At 42.4% G+C, this 21,243-nt stretch overlaps 1 protein-coding gene and 1 pseudogene across 3 annotated transcripts; both read left to right on the top strand.

Annotated features, from left to right (window-relative positions):
• The first annotated feature begins 1,705 nt into the window (after positions 1-1,705).
• LOC136522279 (serine/threonine-protein phosphatase 7 long form homolog) lies at positions 1,706-9,305 on the top strand. 3 transcript variants are annotated; one of them, XM_066516112.1, is made up of 11 exons: positions 1,706-1,806; positions 3,521-3,658; positions 3,737-4,526; positions 4,609-4,895; positions 4,966-5,230; positions 5,315-5,588; positions 5,665-6,179; positions 7,264-7,767; positions 8,342-8,488; positions 8,653-8,760; positions 8,922-9,305. In XM_066516112.1, the coding sequence occupies exons 2-11, from the start codon at positions 3,522-3,524 to the stop codon at positions 8,967-8,969; spliced, it is 3,075 nt and encodes a 1,024-aa protein (XP_066372209.1). In that variant the 5' UTR covers positions 1,706-1,806; position 3,521; the 3' UTR covers positions 8,970-9,305. The 3 variants fall into 3 exon arrangements, 2 of the variants coding, with proteins under 2 accessions (XP_066372209.1, XP_066372210.1); XR_010775831.1 differs by lacking the exon at positions 8,922-9,305 and having other exon boundaries at positions 8,364-8,488; XM_066516113.1 differs by lacking the exons at positions 8,653-8,760; positions 8,922-9,305 and having other exon boundaries at positions 8,353-8,488.
• Positions 9,306-9,761: 456 nt separating this feature from the next.
• On the top strand, positions 9,762-18,660 carry LOC136520570 (phenylalanine--tRNA ligase beta subunit, cytoplasmic-like; annotated as a pseudogene).
• Positions 18,661-21,243: the final 2,583 nt, after the last annotated feature.

Raw genomic sequence — 21,243 nt, 5'->3', positions numbered from 1 at the left:
CCCCCGCCGCCTGGCCGTAAAGGCACCATGGTTATCAATTCCGTTCCGTACCGAAACGCCTCGTACCGGTGACTAAAACGGTACAGAACATCTTGTATCCCGTACCGGCTTCTATCTCGGACAGTTCCGGCCAATCTCGGCCATTCCGGGCGGAACTGCCAGTGCCGTCGATACCGGCGTCTGCAATCCAAATCCAGAAATCAAGGAGGAAGCAATCTAATTTGGGACAGGAAGAAAGCCATCGAGATACACTATCTCTTGCCTCAGCAAAGATTGAGGGGGAATATTCAAGATCAGAGAAGAAAAAAATCAGCAAAAATAAAGAAGAAAAACACACGGCGCAGGAGACACGGACGGACTGCAGGCCGGTAACAGCTTCAGCCTCCAAGATCTCACGGTCCAGCGGAGGTACACGGCATCGGCGGCTCATCTGAGGACGGTGCGGCGGCTGCGCCTGTGTGCCTCGCGCCATGCTCAGCCTGGGGCGGAGCTCTTCTAGGCGAATCAGCCAATGCGTCGATGTACCCTTTCTTTGGATTGATGTAGGCTTTTTTTATGGGCCAACAGAGCTACGTCTTGGGTTGTTGTTGGGCCTACAATTATTGTGCTTCATATTTGTCTCGTTCATATTTACTAAATGTACTAATTTATAGATATACAATATATATATATATATATATATATATATATTATTAATAAGTTGAACTCCGGAACCGTACACCGGAATGCACCGGTATCGGTAGGTTCCGTTCCAATAGATAAACCGGAATGGTCACGGGAACGGGATTGACAAGTATGAAGGCACCTCCGTCCGACGTTGAGGTCCACGCTCTCCGATCTGCTGTCTGCAGACTGCAGTCTTCCTGTGATCCTATCTGCAGCACGTCCAGGCATCACCATTCATCATCCGTTCAGGACTTCAGTCGTCGTGTACGTTCTATTCTAATTTTTTTATGTTCATCAGTTTAGAGCCAATGCCTAATTGTCTAATTAAACTTATTTCTTATATTGAAGGATAATTATCACTACCGCAAACGTCAAATTTATCGAGTGTTTTTATATTTGCCGAGTGCATTCCCTCGGGCACTCGGCGAACATGTTCTTTGCCGAGTGTTACACTAAAAACACTAGGTAAAAAAAAAACACTCGGCAAATAAAGTAGTGTATTTTGGGAGTTTTGGGGGCTAATAACGAGTATAAATATTTACAGGGTCTCCAGTCACTTACTTGAACTAAAAAAAATCTGTAATGTATTCTGTTTGGTCCATGTAAGTATGTATTGGGTCTGTATCCACTTACTACTTTTACTACAAACTCTGTAGACAAGTCTGTTTTGTGCATGTAAATGTGTACAGAGTCTGTTATCAACAGTTTGATGTTTTTTTTTTGGAAATCAACAGTTTGAGTTGAATGGTTAAGTCAATGCAAAGAAGAACCTTCAGTAGTCATATTACAAATCGTTTTCTTATGCTCCAGAAATATCAATTAGCCATAGAATAGAATACTTTGAGTGCAGATCCCAGGTTAATTTGCAAATCTTCTTGGCAAGACAAATCATAAACAAGCAGTTTGGTAAATTTTTAAGTCACTTCATACTTAGTCAAATCACGCGGCCCAGTAGCAGCCCAGAGGCCCGAGGTGCCTAGCCCAGCCCAGTCAAAGCCTCTCTATTACACACGGAAGCTTCAGTTGCAGTGGAGAGTTTAGGCAGTCAGTCACGGAAGCTCCAAGGACTGCCAGACTGCCGGAGGCGGCCCTCGCCGCCGCGCCACCATCTACTGGTCTGCCTCCGCTCGCGGTCCGCCGGTCAGCCTTATACGCTCATTGCTCGTCCGACATCTTTACCATTCTCCGCCTCCGCCCCCATTGTTTTGTGCGGATCCCCTAATTCCCTAACCCTAATGCAAGAACGCTTGCGCTGGGTTTCTAAGCACTGCTTGGTTCTTCCCAGTATTGAGATCTTGAATGAACTAGAGGCATTTAAACCTTGGTATTCTTACTTTACTGCTGTATAAAGGGTAGGGACTGGCCTCCATTTACCGTGCAGAGGAGTAAACAGATTTTTATTTGATTTGATCTGGTTCTAGACTAATAGAATATTAAGGGCATCTTGTGGTGATTGTAGTTGATGTTTTTTGGATCAAACTACATTTGATCTGGAAAGCAATGCTTACTCCGTGCAGAGGAGTAAACAGTTTTTTATTGTGTTAGCTTACCTTTTTATCCATTATTAAATTGTAGGAAAGCAATGCTTTTGCTATTTTTCTGTAATCGAATAGGCTCATATGATAACTGTGATGATAAAATACTATAGATCGTGTTAAGTTATTATACTGGTCTGGCTCTTTGAAATTATTGATCGAAGCGACATACTAAGACTTTATACTGCAAGAAGGCTAGACACACTCCTAAGCATTACTGCATTATCATAGCACCTTATCCATGTAATCCAACCATGGTTTTACACAACAAGAATCACACGTTTATTTTTGTGACTAGTATTATTTTGCATGTTCTGTTCAGCTGCATTCTTGTGCTTAGGATTGACATTTTAAGAAACGATATGCACTAGCCATTTTTCCTATAAAGTACCAGCTTTATTCTCTTCACTCCATCAAGTTCAATCCACTAATGTGTTTGCTTGGGGTTCAAATTTGACACAGAGAAGTTGCTTTTGCCTGCAAGTTATGTCCAAGCTTCGAGATTGGGCAGGCCTCCCAGATGGCCTGCTGCACTCCATTGTTGAATTGTTGGGGTCCTTCCCTGATCTTCTTGCCTTTGCAGCCACCTGCCACCCCTGGCACTCTGCCTTCTCATCTTACCCATGCAAATCTACCTTGTACACACTCTTTCCGCCTCTCCTCCTCAACCCAAATGTCTCTTTCTGCTCCCCTCGCCCTTTTCCAAATGTTGCCAGAAACACCTCTGTATCCAAACGCCCATGTTACATCACTGATCTAAGCCAGCCAAGAAGATACATTACTTTGCTCTCAGATTCCTATGCTTTCTAGCGATTACGAAAATAACCATCCACCAAGTGCTTTGCATAAGTTTGCATTTAGGGGTGCTTCCTTTGGCCATGTGATCTTCTCCAACAACAACATGTTTTCTTTTTGACGTATTCACTGGTATTGAGGTTTCATCTCCACCACTGCTAGTTGTTGAAAACATTGAGCTCTACTACTATGGTGCTACCCTCACTGGTTCTCTAGCATCTCCCAACTCACATATCATTGTCTCCACTCAGTCCTCCAACTTCTTTTGGCGTGTTGGTAGTGACTCTTGGTCAAAATGCTCTCCTCGCAATGGGTCACTCGTCGAATTTGTAGTCTGCAAAGGCCAAGTCTTTGGTTTGGGACTCTCATGTGTAATTTTTTAGTTTGGGCATGTAAAATTTTATGTATTATTCTATGTTGGGACCTTTATTGTATTGTGTAATATTTAAGTTTCGACTATTATGCCTTTTGAATGTACTTGTTAATATGTATTTGTATTTTCAAAAAAATCTTTGTTTTTGTAGGATGGCCGGCATGGAGCTTATCGACCCTGTTGTTGACCAGAGGCACCGCTCCAACTTGCAGGACGGGCAGCTTCCCGCAGCCCTACGTCTTCGTACCCACGACAAGTTGTGGTTACTTGACCACCGCTGGGTTCCACGGTTTGTTTAATTCGTACCTTATACGTTACAACTGTACTTGTTACAATTATTTAATCTATAATTTTGTTCCCATTACAGTCTACGTGCTGCTGGTCTGCTTCCGTTTGCACGCCTGGTTGAGCGACACAGGCATATGAGTGCGCGTTTTCCAGTGGACCGTGCACTCCTCTCTGCTTGGGTGGACCGCTGGAGACCGGAGACGCACACGTTCCACCTCCCTATAGGTGAGATGACCGTCACTCTACAGGACGTCGCCATGCTCTTCGGTCTACCTCTCGACGGTACCCCGATCGGCCCAGTTGTCGTGCCGGCGGACTGGGACGAGCAACTCCTGCACCGTTTCGACGGTGTGTTGCAGCCGGCGGAGGGAGAGCCTGAGCAGTTAGGCTTCCACGACCGCCACGGGCCTCCAAAGGCTTGGTTGTCTCAGTTCCGTGCGGAGAGGCTCACGGACGACGAGGACGACTTGAGGGTGCTGCGACACTTGGAGGCGTACCTGCTTTGGTTGTTTGGTTGGGTACTCTTCACCAGTTCCCACCACGACACCGTCGACAGGCACTTCGTCCACTACGCGGCACAGATAGCGTACGCACCACTTGAGGCGATTCCCCAGTACAGTTGGGGTTCGGCAGTGCTTGCAGCTACGTATCGGGCTTTGTGTGACGCTTGCACTCGGAGGACGTCGACAGGTACATTGGCTGGTTGTCCGTTGTTGCTGATGTTGTGGTCGTTCGAGCGGTTCGACATCGGTAGGCCGACCCTGTCGTCGTACAAGCCGTACGCCGACGAGGTGTACGTTTTCGACCTGTTTGGTGAGGCCGATGAGCTTGATGCCCCAACGATGGGCACACTCTGGTTGTCCCGTGACGTAAGTACACCATCTTCATCTATTTGTTCATGCATCTGACTATTATGCTTTTAATTTTCATCAAATTTGTTGCTCTTTGCAGCCTAGGTGGGCAACGGGTAGAGGCACGTACAATGCGTACGTCGCTGCATTGGACCAGCTCACAGCTAACAGGGTTCGGTGGACCCCGTACACAACAGCTGACATACATGCCCGTGCTCCGCGTGGCTTGTCGGAGTTGTGCTACCGAGACCAGGAGCTGTGGTGCACGAGGAAACGACTGGTGTTCGACATCTTCGTCGAGCCATATTGTCCAGAGCGGGTGGCACGTCAGTTTGGCTGTGCGCAGGTCTTTCCCCTTCCCCGACTTGAGTTTGACGGGTCCCACGGGTAAGTCTTGTTCCATTAACTGTTCCTCTATATGTTGTCATAGTGTTATTTATTATTAATTATATTGTAGGTATTCAAGGAAAGGTCAAGGTATAGCGTTCGAGCAATCGTGGGTGGATAGGATGGTGCTTTGGGTCAACGCTTGGGCACAGGCTGCCGCCGACGTGCACGACCTTGGTGGGCCATTCGACGAGGGCACGTACCAAGAGTACTTGCGTTGGTTCCACGGAGCCACACGCGTCCGTTGCTTCCCCGTGCCAGTAGAGGCCGCGCCGCACAAGGCCGAGATCACCGACACGTTCGTGATGGAGCCACCAGCTGCTTTCCATGCGCTGGTAAGCGAATTTCTTAACTACGTTGTCTATCCCTACTTTGCAAAGGAAGGGTAATACATGAGACAATACATGCCCGGCTTGTAGACAGATATCTGCAGTGACGTGGGCAACGAGCTGCTTTCGTATGCCCAGAGGTTCGAGCAGACCCCGCCAACGGTTGGTAGGCTTGAGTTGGTTGCCGCCCTTCGACGACTGGGGCAACGTTGCTTGGCGGGAGTTCGCCGAGCATCATGCCGCCCGACCACAGATGTAGTTGTTGACGTCCACCAGGGTGTGCCTCCACCTCCTCCTCCACCACCTCCAGTCGTAGGATTTGGAGGATGTTCTGGTCCTTCCCAGCAGAGGGTTCCAGTCCTAGGTAACTCTATGATAACCTTCCTTATTTCTCATGTACTATGCATGTAGCATGCTCTATCTGACCTTGTATTTTTTAGGTACACGTGCTTCATGCAGTGACTACACGGAGGGTACTAGCAGCCTAGCCCATGCCATGTCGCAGCGCGACGACAATGCCATCGCCATCGCCGCCGCCGCAGCGGCGACGGATCCCTCCCCGGACCCGACACCGGCCCCGCCGGTGGTCAAGTGGCCCGAGGGCGGCGCGCTGACACGGGACTGGGTGGCGGGGCTTGCGTCCACGCTGGACTGGTGCTCACGGCACCTCCGCACGGACCACCTCCCGGAGGTGCTCCCGGCCGCGCTGGTCCAGCGCCTGGTCCTGGCTGCCGCCGCCATCCTGCACCGCGAACCTAACCTCGTCCGCGTCGACCCGCGTCCCGGCCAGGCCGTCGTCGTCGTCGGGGACGTCCACGGCCAGCTCCACGACGTCATCTTCCTGCTCCGCGACGCCGGGTTCCCGTCCGAGGACCGCATCTTCATCTTCAACGGCGACTACGTCGACCGCGGCGCCTGGGGCCTCGAGACCTTCCTGCTGCTACTCGCGTGGAAGGTGAATTCTGCTGCGGATCCTCCAACTCGTTGTTAAGCTTCATGCGTGTTTCGATTCCATTTTGTTTTGTTGGATCTGCTAGATTTATGGGCATAGATTGATACATAGCTAGGCAGTTAATAGATTTTCCATAGGTAGTGCAAACTGGCTCAGTTAACTAATAATGATGTCTCCCCTTTGGTTGGATTGGACTTATATATAACAATAGATAAGACAGGTAATAGATTTTCCATAGGTAATGCAAGCTAGCTGAGTTGTTTTCATGGCAGTACTGACTCTAACGAATAATGATGTCTCCCCTTTGTTTGGATTGGACTTAATAGCAGTTATAAGTTTGCTCATTTTGCACAATATGCAACTAAATGATATCAACATAGAATTATGAGTCTTGATCCACACATTATTTATTTTTGGGAGTATTTGTTCTCATTTCCTCAGCATTCAATGGCTGAAATATCAATGATGTGATATATATTTAGACATTTGACTGTTATTAACTCACACAATCATATTTGGATTCCATTTTTGTTTTGTTGAATCTGCTAGATTTATGGACGTAGATGGATTGATAGCAAAGCCAGTTAATAGATTTTCCATAGGTAGTGCAAACTGGCTGAGTTAACGAATAATGATGTCTCCCCTTTGTTTGGATTGGACTTATATAACAATAGATAACAAGACAGTTAATAGATTTTCCATAGGTAATGCAAGCTAGCTGAGTTATTTTCATGGCAGTGCTGACTCTAACGAATAATGATGTATCCCCTTTGTTTGGATTGGACTTAATAGCAGTCATAAGTTTGCTCATTTTGCACAATATGCAACTAAATGAAATCAACATAGAATTATGAGTCTTGATCCACACATTATTTATTTTTGGGAGCACCTGTTCTCGTTTCCTCAGCATTCAACGGCTGAAATATCAATGATGTGATATATATTTAGACAGTGGGCTGTTAACTCGCACAAGCATGCTTGTCCTCCTTTGGCATTCTAAAAGTGATCTATAAAAACTTTCAGTTCAACAATCAAACAGGGTAACAACATAAATGGTTGCTAATTATTGGTTCTTGTTTTCTTTCAGGTGCTGCTCCCTAATTGTGTGTTCCTTCTCCGAGGAAACCACGAATCCAAATACTGCACGTCAGTATATGGTTTCGAGAAGGAGGTAATGACTAAATACAAAGATCAGGGCCCTCAAGTTTATCGAAAGTTTTTAAGATGTTTTGAGGACCTTCCTCTAGCGACAATAATAGCAGGAAGCGTGTACACCGCACACGGAGGTGTCTTCCGTGGAACGATTGTAGTGCCATCAAAGAGATCAAAAAAAAGAAAGAAGGGTCACAAATACAAGGCGGATTTTACTGTTGATGTCACAGCCATGAAACTTGGATCCTTGGATGAGTTATTGAAAGCAAGGAGAACTGTTCTTGACCCTCCTTCGGAAGGCTCAAATTTGATCCCTGGGGATGTGCTCTGGTCCGACCCTTCCTTGCAGATGGGTCTTTCACCGAATAAAGAACGAGGCATCGGTTTGCTTTGGGGTCCAGATATCACTCAACAGTTTCTGCGGACAAATCATTTGAAGGTTCGTTTTGTTTCGTTTATTACTCTTCCTGTTATATTTCAAATTGTTAAGAACAATCAATCATATGAAAAAATTGCAACGTATGAGAGCTCACTATTTCCAAATTCTATTTCATGTTGCAAATCTGATGGTGCCCACAAAGAAGGCGTTATAGGTTGATTTGTATGTGTATACCCCCGGCCTAGTCTGTGGTTAGTTGAGGATTATATAAAACTCCTTAGTAGCTTCAGGTGACAAGCATGCAGTAACATCCAGCGTTTCTCTTTTTGAAAATTGTTGTGTGGTATAGATGTCACCTAATATGTTGATGCAGTGAATGTGAGATATTACTTATTAACATACTTGAAGTGAGTTACATGATTCTAATTTCTTTTGTGTTAGTGTTCAATGATATGGCTTACTTAGTATCAATGGTTATCTTTGAACTCGGTCAGTTGGTAATGGTATGTTTTGTCCCGCAGCCCGTTGAGCATTTAGCTCTAATGCTCCATAATAATATTTGAAAGTTAGCATCATGGTAAAACTGTATTTGCTTTAAGTTCACATGCTTACTTCATCTTTTCATTCAACAAAGCTAATCATCAGGTCACATGAAGGTCCAGACGCAAGAGACAAGCGACACGATCTCTTAGGAATGGATAATGGATATACAATTGATCACGAAGTAGAATGTGGGAAACTAATTACTCTCTTCAGTGCACCAGACTACCCACAATTTCAGGTGATAAATTTTTGCTGTTCATCTTCGATATTGAATCCCTTCCTGGCTTTTTGTTGCAAGTTCTGTAAGAGATTTACTCATATATAAGTTCTGCCTTTTTTTGTATCCTTTGCATATTATGATGATAATATGGTGTTAACTCTTTGTTTCTGAACCTTGTATAGGCTTCAGAGGAGCGGCATAACAATCGTGGAGCATATATTGTCCTTAATCCACCTGATTTTGCTACCCCTGTTTTCCATAGCTTTGAAGCTGTAAAGCCTCGACCTGCGGTATGTGACTCAATCCTCAACAATATACTCAGGAGTACTTGGTTCTGTGATGTGAGACTTGGAGTTATTATTTCTTAATATGGAAAACAATCAATCTGGAGTGGGGGAAACAAATCAACTGACTCGGAGTACCTTCTTTCTTTGTTTTCCTATATATGCAGGCCCATCCGTTCTATGATTTCGAAGAAGTGATCGACTCAGATGAATAGTTGAATTTGGACGCCATGGACAGTGGCACGTCGAACCTGTCATGATAGCTTCTCATGTACCTTTTGTATTTATCACACCAATTGTTGCCAAGGAAGCGTGGCATCAAGGTTTTTGTTGTAGCTAATGCCAACGTAGCAACGTTGCAGGTTTCTGGGTGGCCGCCTCTGTCCTGTCAAGCACGCCAATCTGATTTGTTGGTTCGGTTTAGGTTGATCTGTATCCAAAATTAAGTACCCAGAAACATGATATCCAAAGATTGAATGTGGGAAACCAGTGGTCGCCAAATCTTAATCTATAAACCTTCTTGTTGCTGAAAATGCTGATGCATTCGGTCATTCAGAGGAAGAGGGAGATATGCCCATGGCATCTCATGTTATCTGAAGAAGCGTGCGTATATCTACTGCCTTCAGAGCATATATGTGACGCTTGTGTAAATAAAACACGCATGTTTAGCCAAAACCTAATTGTTGACGGCTAAAATTGTACGTTCTAGTAGGGGCAGAAACATGTTTCAGAGACTGCTTGCAGATTGATCGATCAGAAAAAAGAGATTCGAGATGAAACATGCATGTTTCAGGCTTTCAGCTTTGCATTCAGTTCGATTCAACTATCACGGACACGCGTTGGTAATAAAATGACACGACTGGTCATCATCGAGAGGGCAGGCAAGAGTTTATTGGCGTTTCAACTGCCCTCTACTCTGCATCTCTGAACCTGAATGTGGCGAGCAATTTCTACGTGTGGTCTGGTTCTATCCTGAACGACCGCTGGCGCTGAGCAAACGGGGGCCGGCCTGTTGTTCCTTTGTTGGGCATCGTTGCCAGTTCTAAGCACTCGCCTTTCCAAAGCAATCAAAAGACTGAGTTTAGATGGGTCGTTGGGCTTAGATGGGCTGCATATCAAAAGACTGAGTTTAGATGGGCGAACCCTGACGATTTCGTTCCCATCGAAGGCCTCCCAGACCGCCGCCGCCGCGATGCCGACGGTGAGCGTCGGCCGGGACCGTCTCTTCGCCGCCCTCGGTCGGACCTACAGTAAGTTTGTTTTCCTTTGCTCAGTTCCTCCAGCTCTCCACTCCGCGACAACTCGTAACCCGTCCTCTTGGCAGCAACACAGGAGGAGTTCGAGGCGCTCTGCTTCGAGTTCGGCATCGAGCTCGACGCCGTATCCCCTCCCATTCACTCACTGTGCTGAGAGTGGCGTTGTCTGAATTTTGAGTGTTTTGGGGTGCGTGTGCAGACGACGGAGAAGGCTATTATTATCAGGAAGGAGAAGCACCTCGAGGACGACGGCGAGGTGGACGACGATGACGAGGTCATCTACAAGATAGAGGTTGCCGCCAACAGGTCAGCAGATTTTGTTTTCGTCAATGGAATCGAAGTTACTAGAATACTAGGTAGGTATACAGGAGTTTGGAAACCCGGTGAAAACTTGGAACAATGTATGCAGATATGATTTGCTATGTCTTGAAGGATTAGCAAGAGCTCTCCGCGTTTTCACGGGGACTGAAGCAAGCCCTGTATTCCAAGTTTCATCCATCCCTCGTGGTTCAATTCTTCAGATGCATGTTAAACCAGAGGTAAGATCATGTTCTTTGGACTCGCAGTACATTTCAAATAATTTCCTAGAAGAAAAAGCTAGATTTCTTCAGTTTTCCATCTCTAGGTTGTAGAGAAAATGGAAAAAGTCTACTTAACCCCCCACCTTTGATACTGGGTCTACTCCACTCCCTAATTATGAAACCGTCTGTTTTATCCCTGAACTTTCTAAAACCGTCTATTTTACCCTCGGGGCGGTTTTCAGCGGCGTGTTGCTACAGTAACAGCGGGTCTGCTACAGCATCGTTGCGGTTGCTACAGTGCCGGTGATTTTGAATTTCCTTTTTTTTATTTATTTTCGGTGAATTTTTGAAAAATTATAGTAAATCATAAAATGAAAAATCTAATTTTATTGGACTCCACATGAGTAGATCTACACAGTGAATATATAATACGGTATGCTTTAGTACAATTTTTTTTTATAGCTTTAGATTAATTGGAAAATCCAATTTTATCTGTAATTAATTAGAATTTATCTATAACTAAGTTATACATAGTCCAATGAGTACGAAATTTTTACTATAGTTCAAGCATACAATAATTAGCGTACCATAAAAATTTCACCACAATTGAACCATAGAAGCTACAGCTATGAATTATTCCAATTAATTACAGACAAAATTAGATTTTCCAATTAATCTAAGGCTACAGTAAAAAATTTGTACTAAAGCATACCATATTATATATTCACTATGTAGATCTACTCACGTAGAGTCCAACAAAATTAGATTTTTTATTTTATGATTTTTCTATGATTTACTGTGATTTTTCAAAGATTCACCGAAAATAAAAAAAAAAGAAAATCCAAACCACCGTTACTGTAGCAAACACGCTGTTACTGTAGTAAACCGCTGTCAAAAACCACCCGGGGGTAAAATAGACGGTTTTGGAAAATTCAGGGGGTAAAACAGACGGTTTCATAGTTGGGGGGTGAAGTAGACCATGTATGAAAGGTGGGGGGGGGGTTAAGTAGACTTTTTCCTAGAGAAAATTGTACAGCAGCACGGTTTGGTGTATGTTATAACCTGCCAATGCTCTCGAACCAGTTGATTCTTTTTGGGTTTTTGGATTGGATATGGACTGTTATGTCTAAGGAGTAATAGAGAAATGATGTGTTTAACTGTCGTTTTTCAAGGAAAAAAAAGAAGCAATACCCTACTGACATATTCCATGCCATTATTATTATTTTTTTTTTTGGTGCATGCTCTTTGTAATGTTTTATTATTGTCGTGAAAACCATTATAGCTTGAAGCTGGTGCTAAATGTTAAGACATTAACATATTCATGATTTTCATATTTGCCTGTTATTATTACTAATTCTAGAAGCTATGTATTAACGGATTAGTGTTGTATTTGCTAATGTTGATGCTGATCGTATTCTCCAGAATGATATTATTTGCGTTCTTATTTTCTTCCAATGTAAGCCTTGATTTGCTGTTTTTTCAGACTTCAAAAATTAAACCATACGTAGTTTGTGCTGTCCTAAGAGGGGTAACTTTTGATGAAGCAAGATACAACAGCTTCATTGTTTTAAGACAAACTCCACCAAACTATCTGCTGGTATAGCTTATCTTATTGCTTTTTTATTTCCATTTTATTGATAGCAGGATTGTACTCAATACGATGATTAATTAACTCAGACTACTCCATGATGGATAACAGGAAGAGAACTCTCGTTGCTATTGGCACCCATGATCTGGACACTCTGCAAGGACCCTTCTCATACGAGGTAAAATTATCACAGTGCTGCAGTAAGCTAATTTTGTAGCTCAATCTTGGGTATTATCTTATTCGCCCTACGTTCATGGCAATCTCTGTCATGGACTTGCACACTGTTCCTATGTTTGTTCCATGGTTTTTTTGTGCATCCAGTTTTTCCCCCTTTTAATGGGGCAAATGATTATGTCTCATGATATGTGCTTGCGGCCTTGCACTATCAAGGGAACTAACTGCAATTACTTTTACACCATCATATGGAAAGATGAATACAAGGACATGTTGGTGCCTGTTTGGTTGATTTTATTCTTTCTCCATTGTGGTGTAGAAGCTCCCTTCCACTGGTTTTGAATCTTATTTTTTGCGAAATTTGAGTTTGTCTAAAGTCATTTTGCAGATTAAACTTTGCCAAATGTGTTGCCTTCTTGAGGGAATTTTAGAGTAAATCTTGGACTGTAAAATGTGTTATGATCTTAGTCACAGAAAAGAGCCATCCTTTTTTTCACCAGTCACAGTTAACATGATCCCTTATGGTCATACAAGGTCTCTCAAAAGCCTAAATCAATATAATCTTATTTTGTTTTGCTGCCTTCTTCTTTTGAAAGGAAATACAGCAGGGGAGGCTCCTACTGCAAATTTTATTAAAATAACAGAGGCACAGATATACTGAACAAAAGTACAAAGCTAAAAACGAGAACAAATGGAGAAGGGAACTAAACAAGCTCCTCTCAGGGGAGGACAGGGAAGAGAGTTAGGAAAGTGACTGGATCCAGTTTAGGAAGTCGTCATTTAGTCTATGAGATTGGAGTCTTGCTTCATCCACGAAGTCCTTGTTTTGCTGCCTTGTTGGGGCAGATTGCTCATCGGGGAGTGGATCAGTGACATAGTGCCCCACTGAATTTGTTTACATTGGGGCTTCACGAAGCATTTATGGCCATAAAATCTTGAGTTTTAGTGACACTAGACAAAAACATGTATTTTCCTCGAATTTTAATCAAAAGTCGGCTTCAAGCCCTTTTTGTATGGATAATAGAAAACTCATCTTGGCCAGCTTACCATGACGACAATTTGGAGGAAGCTTAATCCCTATGCTTTCAAGTTTATATTTGTTCAGAATGCATGACAGCATGTATACATGAAAGTATTAACTAGTTTTTCACATAAAAGTGATAAGAAATTGTTATTTTAATAACCTTTTGACTAGGAAAATTAATAACCATTGGTGTATACTGCAGTCTGAATATCCAAACCAACTATTATAAAGAAACTATTATTTAGCTTTTAGCATGGAGGAACCTTCAAGAGTTTTAACTTAAGATTTGTGGCATTATAATAATTTATTTATGTTGGTCAATATTTTTGGCGGAGAAGATAGATTTCTTAGGAATTGGTTGACTATGTTATATTTCGTACCATGCATATATGAACAAGCCTCTTAAATATAACATTTTTTGTTTTTAACCAAAGATATAACCATTGCTGACATGTGGCTATATAAATACCACTGGTGGTTTCTCTCATCCTTTATATCTGACATTTGATTTTTTTTTCTCTCCCTAGGCTCTACCACCACATGAAATCAGCTGTCCCATTAAAGCAGGTAAAAGTAATTGATTTAGTTCAATCAGATGATTTTATGGTATATTACTTCTTGTTTTCTGATCATCATTACAATTTTTAGTAAGTTACTGAAAGGCAACATTTTTGAACTCACTGTTCTAACTTTTGTATGACTCAGGAGAAAAGCTTCAGAGCTGATAAACTGATGGAATTCTATAAAGTAAGTAGCTACATCAGAGTGTTTATTGTGTCATTGTGCACAAAATTGGGCCATGTATCAGGATGGAAACTGTTATTTTTCAAATTTTACGCTTAATATCGTAGGTTCTAGATCTTAATACTATTCTTTTAGGTGCTCTGTGCCTTGTATATTTTTATTACTGACATCTCTTGCTTTGTGGCAGTCAGACATGAAACTGAAGAAGTTCTTGCATATAATTGAAAATTCTCCAGTGTGCCCAGTTATCTATGATAGCAACAGGTAAAATAATGACATGCTCTTATCATTCCATTTCTTGACCTCTTTCTTTCAAGGCCTATGATCTTTTCGAAAAAGACTAATAATTACTAGAGAGGACAACAATAATTAAATAGAAAGATTCTGTTGGCACAGCTCTCTGGAAATTTGTCTATCTAGTTAAACTTCAAAAAACATTGTTCATTTTTCAAGGAAAAGCTATTCTCTTAAATATATTCATTTTATTGATAAAGTGGCCCATGTTCCGTCATGAGTGCCATGCTTTCTTTAACTTTTATGATATAGAAACTGTTAATACCGGTGTCGCTGCACAGCTGACATTGCAATACTTTGCAGGACTGTATTATCATTACCTCCTATCATCAATGGTGCACATTCAGCTATCACCCTTGCAACAAGGAATGTCTTTATTGAATGTATAGCTACTGACCTTACCAAAGCAAATATAGTGCTGAATACAATGGTGGGTGATGTTATGCTGTATTTTAGATGGGAACATGTCCTCTAGTTTAAGAAGTTGAAACTTATTGTATATGCACTTGTTACTTATATTTCTAGGTTACCATGTTCTCTAAGTATTGTGAGACTAAATTTGAAGTGGAACCTGTTGAAGTGGTACATCATGATGGCAGGAAAACAGTTTACCCTGATCTTTCATGTTACAAAATGGATGTTTCATTATCTGACATTCTTGGGCCTATTGGTATCTCCCAGGACGAGAAACAGGTACCTGCAAGTTTCTGAAAGTTTTAGCAAGGATGTTTTCAATCTGGATTAATAACAGTGCATCTGAAACTTAGGTTGTCTGTCTTTTGAATAAAATGCAACTGCAAGCTGAAAGTCACTCATTGAAGGGGGAGCCTCGCATTTCAGTGTCTGTTCCTCCAACAAGAAGTGATATTCTGCATGCCCGTGATTTGTCGGAGGTATATCTGCTATTATCTAGCTGTTTCAACTGTTTTTGTAGGTTTGCTGTCATTGTTAACTGGTTTAATTTCTGTTTGGCTTCTACAAAGGACGTTGCTATAGCTTATGGATTCAACAATGTGCCAAAATCAAAGCCGAAGTGCATGACAATAGGAGAAAGGCAACCATTAAACATGTTCTCAGATAAAATTCGTGCCGAGGTACTTTAGGTATTTGATATGTCTTTTGTGGCATCTTGCTGATATTTGATGTCTTTGTGTTTTTATCTGTTCATCAGTTGATCTTTACTGAAAAATCCTTTGTGGCCAGGTTGCAAGAGCTGGTTATATGGAGGTGCTCACATTCATCTTGTCTTCACACGAAGAAAACTTTGACATGTTAAACAGAGCAGAGGACAAAAGTAAGGCAGTCATTATCTCAAACCCTCGCACTTCTGAATTCGAGGTAAATTTTCCCCCGTCACCCACCCCAGTGCTGGGTGCAGCCACCAGTCAGCTCTCCTATGTGCTCTCAATTGACTATAGTGCAAAGAATAGTGTAAATTTTTGGTTGATTGATGCCTTTCTTGCAAAACGATTCCTCACCACCTGCCCCCAATCCGTCCACTTCCTCCTGGTCAACCACAACACCCCACGTGTCCTCTCTAGCATCGTGGCACATAGCGATGAGTCAGAGGCGCCTGCTGCTACGCCCCCTTCCTCCTCCTGACTCCGACTGCCTTCTCCTGCCTGTGGCCCGCGCCTTCTCACATATGTAGAGCTGTTGATAGGCGGCTGACTAAGGAGATGAGGTTGCCCTCCGAGCTGCAGCGACGGTTGGCGACCTCCTCCCCAGTCCCCGAGGACCAAGCCAGTGATCACGTCTAGCTGCCGCTGGCCGAGGCAGCCACCTGATGTCAAACCTCGCTGACAGCAACGGCTCCTCCCTGCTGTCGGCTGATGATTTATGCTTCATCCTTTGTTGATCTGTGTTTCATCATGCTCATTTGTGTTCACTTACAAAAATCTACCATTATATTACATAGGTGATTTTGTGATTTATTTTTCAATATGTGTATTGCTAGCTTGGTTAGTTCAGTCATGTCCAAGACCAAATTTGCTTCATCTTGATAATTTTTAGGAACCAATCAGTACTCAGTTTTTGATACCTGAAGTTTGAGGAAAACCGATGAACCCCATTGATTTGATCTGACCGAATGTCCACCTACTGACAACTCATGATTTCTCTCTATATTTGATTACCAAGGAAATAAACATTGTTCTACAATGTCATTCATTTGCTATAATAATTCTTTTACTTGTTATATTGTTGGTTTGTTATAATCATTTTTTCCTTGTTACCTTGCAGGTTGTTAGAACTAGTCTGATGTCGTGTTTATTGAAAACACTGAAACATAATATAGACCATTCAAGACCTATAAAGGTACTTTTTGAAAAGGAGCAATATTTATATTTGCTATATAAGTGATAAGGATATTGTCTATGGAATGTTGTGTCACACATAAAATGCCAACTAAATAAAGAAGAAACCAGGGAAAAAAACTTCAAATTTCTCTTGCTGTCAGCATTCAGCAGTGCCATTTTGCCTGTTGTTTTCGTTTCCCTTCCAACTTAATTGTGATTGCATGATAATACTCTCCTTCAAACACTACATTTCAACCATAGTATAAGCCCATTTAGGATTTCTTGATCAAACCTTTTAAACATAGACAATGAATATTTAAAAAATCAAGTAGATTGGTAACATAAGTTTTATGTTGCTAGATTAGTTAAAAAAATACTTTTTTATAATATATAGCTCTTTCTATTTGGAACAACATGTTATTTAGAATATTACCTGTCAAAGTGTCACTGGAGACCATGTGTCAATGTTCTAATGGATTTTGGGTTTAGAGAAAGACAGAAAGTACTATCTAGTCCTTCATTTTTACCAATGTCGACTTTAATTTATCAATACATACAATTTTAAATGGAAGAGCTTTAATACAGCTTCTAGTGTTGGATATGCCCAAACAGTTACTGTTGTCATGGTTACAATCTTCCTTCTAGATGGAAATGTTCAAATGATTTTGATCTTTCAAATATTTACCATTGTAGATTTTTGAAGTTGATGACGTTGTGATGCTGGACTCGTCGCGTGATGTTGGTGCCTCTAATAATCGCAGGCTTGCAGCTTTGTACTGCAATAGGGTTTCTGGATTTGAGGTATAAGCTTTAAGGAAAAAAAACATCTGTATAGGCATGTATTTACATAGCTTCTATGTAGGCCTATGCTAACTTGATTAAATTGTCCAGGAAATTATGGGATTGGTGGATAGTATTGTCAAAGTTGTCAGAGCTCCGCATGTCAACTTTGGCAAGAATCACTATGTACCTACAGATGTAAGAGTAACTTCATAAATTGTCTTGTCTTTTGCTGTTGTCAGCATTTATATACTCGTTTCATTTCTTCAGGAACCTGAGTTCTTCCCGAAAAGACAATGTAAAATTGTTACAAGTGATGGCAAGCAAGTTGGCTACTTAGGAATTGTCCATGGTGAGGTACTTACTCTGCCTCGCTTTCGAATGCTGTTATAACCTGTGCTGCTTAAGTACCAGTAGTTTAGCCGCCATATGAATGAAGATTTCTGAGGATGAAATGAATAAAGCTAGCACCATAATATTATATGTTTCTTTTTGTTAGGTAGCACAATCTTATACGCTTGAATTATGAGCTACTCCAATTCCATAGTTGATCTATACTAAGAGTAAGAGATGTACTGGCAGAAATAAGAACTTAGGAACACAAGTGATATTAAATGAATAAGAAAATCATAACATGGATACACGTGATTTGTTTTGCTAAATTTATAGCAAAACTATTCCTTGAGTGCTAGTCATACTCTGCTTGCAGGTGCTAAGGAAATTTGGCACTTCCGGACCCCTGCACTTTGGTTGAGATGGACCTCGAAGCACTGTTGTAATGCCGTCAACCTGAAACAAAGGAATGCTTGAAGCTGATACCCCTACCACATATCCGTTTTGTTCAGTAAAAATGCATGGGGTACACCAGCAAGAAGTGCATATTACCCAAGCTGGAATGTCTCATTGAGCTTCTCAATTGCATTGGATTTTGCTATGGGAAAGAAGGTACAACGATACGGCACATACCCTGGCTAAAATTTGTTAGGGACTATTTTCACTATGTTTCCATTGTAGGAGCTTCATTCCTATCCAACTTTGTATCAAAAGTGTACCTTTTGTACACCATCGGGTGTCCAAAAGTTACTTGTGCAACTCTTGGCACCTCTACATGAGATCAGCATGATGTAAAGCAGCCTCAGAATATTAGACTTGTAATACCTCCTTGTTGAAACACATTGGACAAGGTTCGCATGAAAACCATCTCGTGTGATCGTGAATGACACTAAAATTTGCGACCAACTAAAATTTGACATTGTGTGTTTACACTGCAACTTTTCACGAATCCATGAGTCCATGGCATTTCATCTGCCCTTTACTCTGAAACCAAGCCTGTCAGGATGTGACGGGCATTTCTGTTTGTGGCACTGACCCTGAATTGTGCGATCGAATCCTCAACTGCAGTGCTGGGTGACTGACTGCAGAGCAACTCATGATACAATGTTTTTCTCTCCCGTAGTACGACAAAACAGTATCCCATGAGCCGAATAGGCCCGATAGGGCTTGTTGGGTATCGTTTTCAGCTGGAGCACTCACGTTTCCAAGGCGACCGTGTATACCGTCCCCAAAATTAGGACATTGTCCATGCATGTGCAGCGCATTGATAAGTGGGTAGCTCGAATGCTCGATCAACGACGTGCGCTTTTTAATCAGTCAGCTCATCACAGCAATTGAGGCTGTGATTCCAGGCGCATGTGAGGTTGGGGCGTATAACTACTAGCTAGACCAGGCTAGAGTTGCGGTGGGCGTAGCATGGCCGTGGCCATGGCATACGTATGTATTGTTGGCTTGTTGCCTAGCCTTCTTCCATGGGACTGGGATGGATGGGGCTGCTCCGGCCGGCGTGCAGAGACTGAGAGAGTGGGGACGGCGCTGGGAGCGAATCGGGTGGATCGCAGCCAGCTCAGGCCTAACATGCATGTAACGCCGACCCTAACTTCCAAAAAGTTGCTACAGTACCTGTCACATCGAATGTTTGCGGCCCGTGCATGGAACATTAAATGTAGACGAAAAGAAAAACTAATTGCACAGTTTAGTGGGAAATTGCGAGACGAACGTTTTGAGCCTAATTAGTCCATGTTTGAACACTATTTATCAAATAAAAACGAACGTGCTACAGTAGCCCCAAGATCCAAATTCCTACAACTAAACACAGCCTCAATTTCGTATGTATTGTTAGCCTGGACGCTTGGTAATGTGTACTGGAAGATGACAACAGTAAACTGATCGAGCACAGTTAAAAGCAATAGCACAAATATTTATCCCAGCTAGCCCCCCTTTGGAAAGAAGGATTCATGGAGGCTAGTGGTTTTTTTGGCTGATAAGACGGCTGATGCTGTTTTGTTGTGAGAGAAAAATGCTGTATCATGACTGATAAGTTCAAGGGAACAGGGCTGACCTATGGAACAAAGGATTAGTTATTGAACTCCTACAAAATTCCTATGGAATGACCGAATGCAGAGAAAATTTGGAGGAAATCTAACATGAGGCCCAACAACACATTGGAAACTTTCATCTGTGCCTGTCTCTCTCTCTTCTAATTCCTGTGTTTCGCCGGCGATGAAGGAGAGATGGCTTCTCCCTCTCTTCTAGAACCGCCGCTTTCAAGCCTTGCCTAAGAAGCGAGCGCCGATCGACGACGACGGTGAGGCGGCTGGAGCTGGCACCTTCGCCGGCGATGAAGGAGAGATGGCTCCTCCCTCTCTTCTAGAAGAATTTTTTAAATAATATTTTTAATGATTAATTGCAAATATAGAAGCTGTTACACAAAAATTGGAGGTATAGCATCCAGTCGGCAGGTGAGCGGCCGATAGGAGAGATGTAGGCAACTCAGAAGCCGACAGGATCATTTTTTTAAAAATAAATATTTTAATTGAATAATTGCAAATGTAGAAGCTGTTATAAAAAATAGCAAATATAGTATCCTATCGGCCTCTGGAAGGCCGACAGGCTTGCAGCGCATCAGCGCCGATTGCAGACCAGTCGGCTTCCCAGCGACCGATACGTGCAGGACCCCGTTTAGTTGACAGACCAAGTTGGCGCCGCCGGAATTGTGGTCCACTGTAGCACCTGTAGCATTTCGTTTGTATTTGATAATAATTGTCCAATCGTTGACTAATTAGACTCAAAACGTTCGTCTCGTAAAGTACAACCAAATTGTGCAATTAGTTTTTGATTTCGTCAACATTTATTACTTCATGCATGTACCACAATTTTGATGTGATGAGAAATCTTCTTTTTGCATAGTGCCAAAGTTTAGATTTTAAGATAACTAAACAAGGGCCAGTTTTAATTTGTTGGTCTGGCCCTGGCGCTCCGCCGACGTGGGGGTCCCGGGGGAATCGCCTCCCTATCCTAGGCGTACGTCGCCGCATTCAATTTCGTGCAGGCATAGGTAGTTGGCCGGAGAGAGCTCTACGTACTAGGCTTTGGTTATTGCCGTGGCTGCAGCCAGGATGTCAGCAGGCAACAACAGGTCACAGGCGATCGAGTGGTTGGGGTGCTGATGAGTGGATTACGTCGTGCTTTTGCTTGTTTTTAAATTTCAGTTGATTCACATTTTTTTTTGTTAAGCTTTGTTAGGCTTAGCCCATCGTTCCAAACTGAGCTTGCTCCTTCCAGTATTATTGTCATTGATGAATTTTTCTGATTATATGGTTTACTCTGTAATATATGTGTTTATCATCATACTATAGTGTTTGTTGTTGATAGGTTAGAAATCATCTTTTTCTGTTTTGCTTTTGTAGTAGTGTGTTTTTAATTGTCCTTTTGTAGTCTTTCTCCTTATATAAGCTGTAATGTATGTGTATCGATA

This window comes from Miscanthus floridulus, chromosome 18, assembly GCF_019320115.1.
Source record: "Miscanthus floridulus cultivar M001 chromosome 18, ASM1932011v1, whole genome shotgun sequence".
Taxonomy (NCBI): Eukaryota; Viridiplantae; Streptophyta; class Magnoliopsida; order Poales; family Poaceae; genus Miscanthus; species Miscanthus floridulus.
This window is presented reverse-complemented; position numbering and strand designations above follow the sequence as displayed.

What these genes read in the sequence shown, in the direction of transcription:
- LOC136522279 (XM_066516112.1), top strand. Translation starts at nt 3,522, where the DNA reads ATGGCCGGCATGGAGCTTATCGACCCTGTTGTTGACCAGAGGCACCGC. An exon ending in TGCTGCTACTCGCGTGGAAG is followed by an intron (nt 6,180 to 7,263) that starts GTGAATTCTGCT and finishes GTTTTCTTTCAG; the next exon opens with GTGCTGCTCCCTAATTGTGT. An exon ending in CTGTAAAGCCTCGACCTGCG is followed by an intron (nt 8,761 to 8,921) that starts GTATGTGACTCA and finishes CTATATATGCAG; the next exon opens with GCCCATCCGTTCTATGATTT.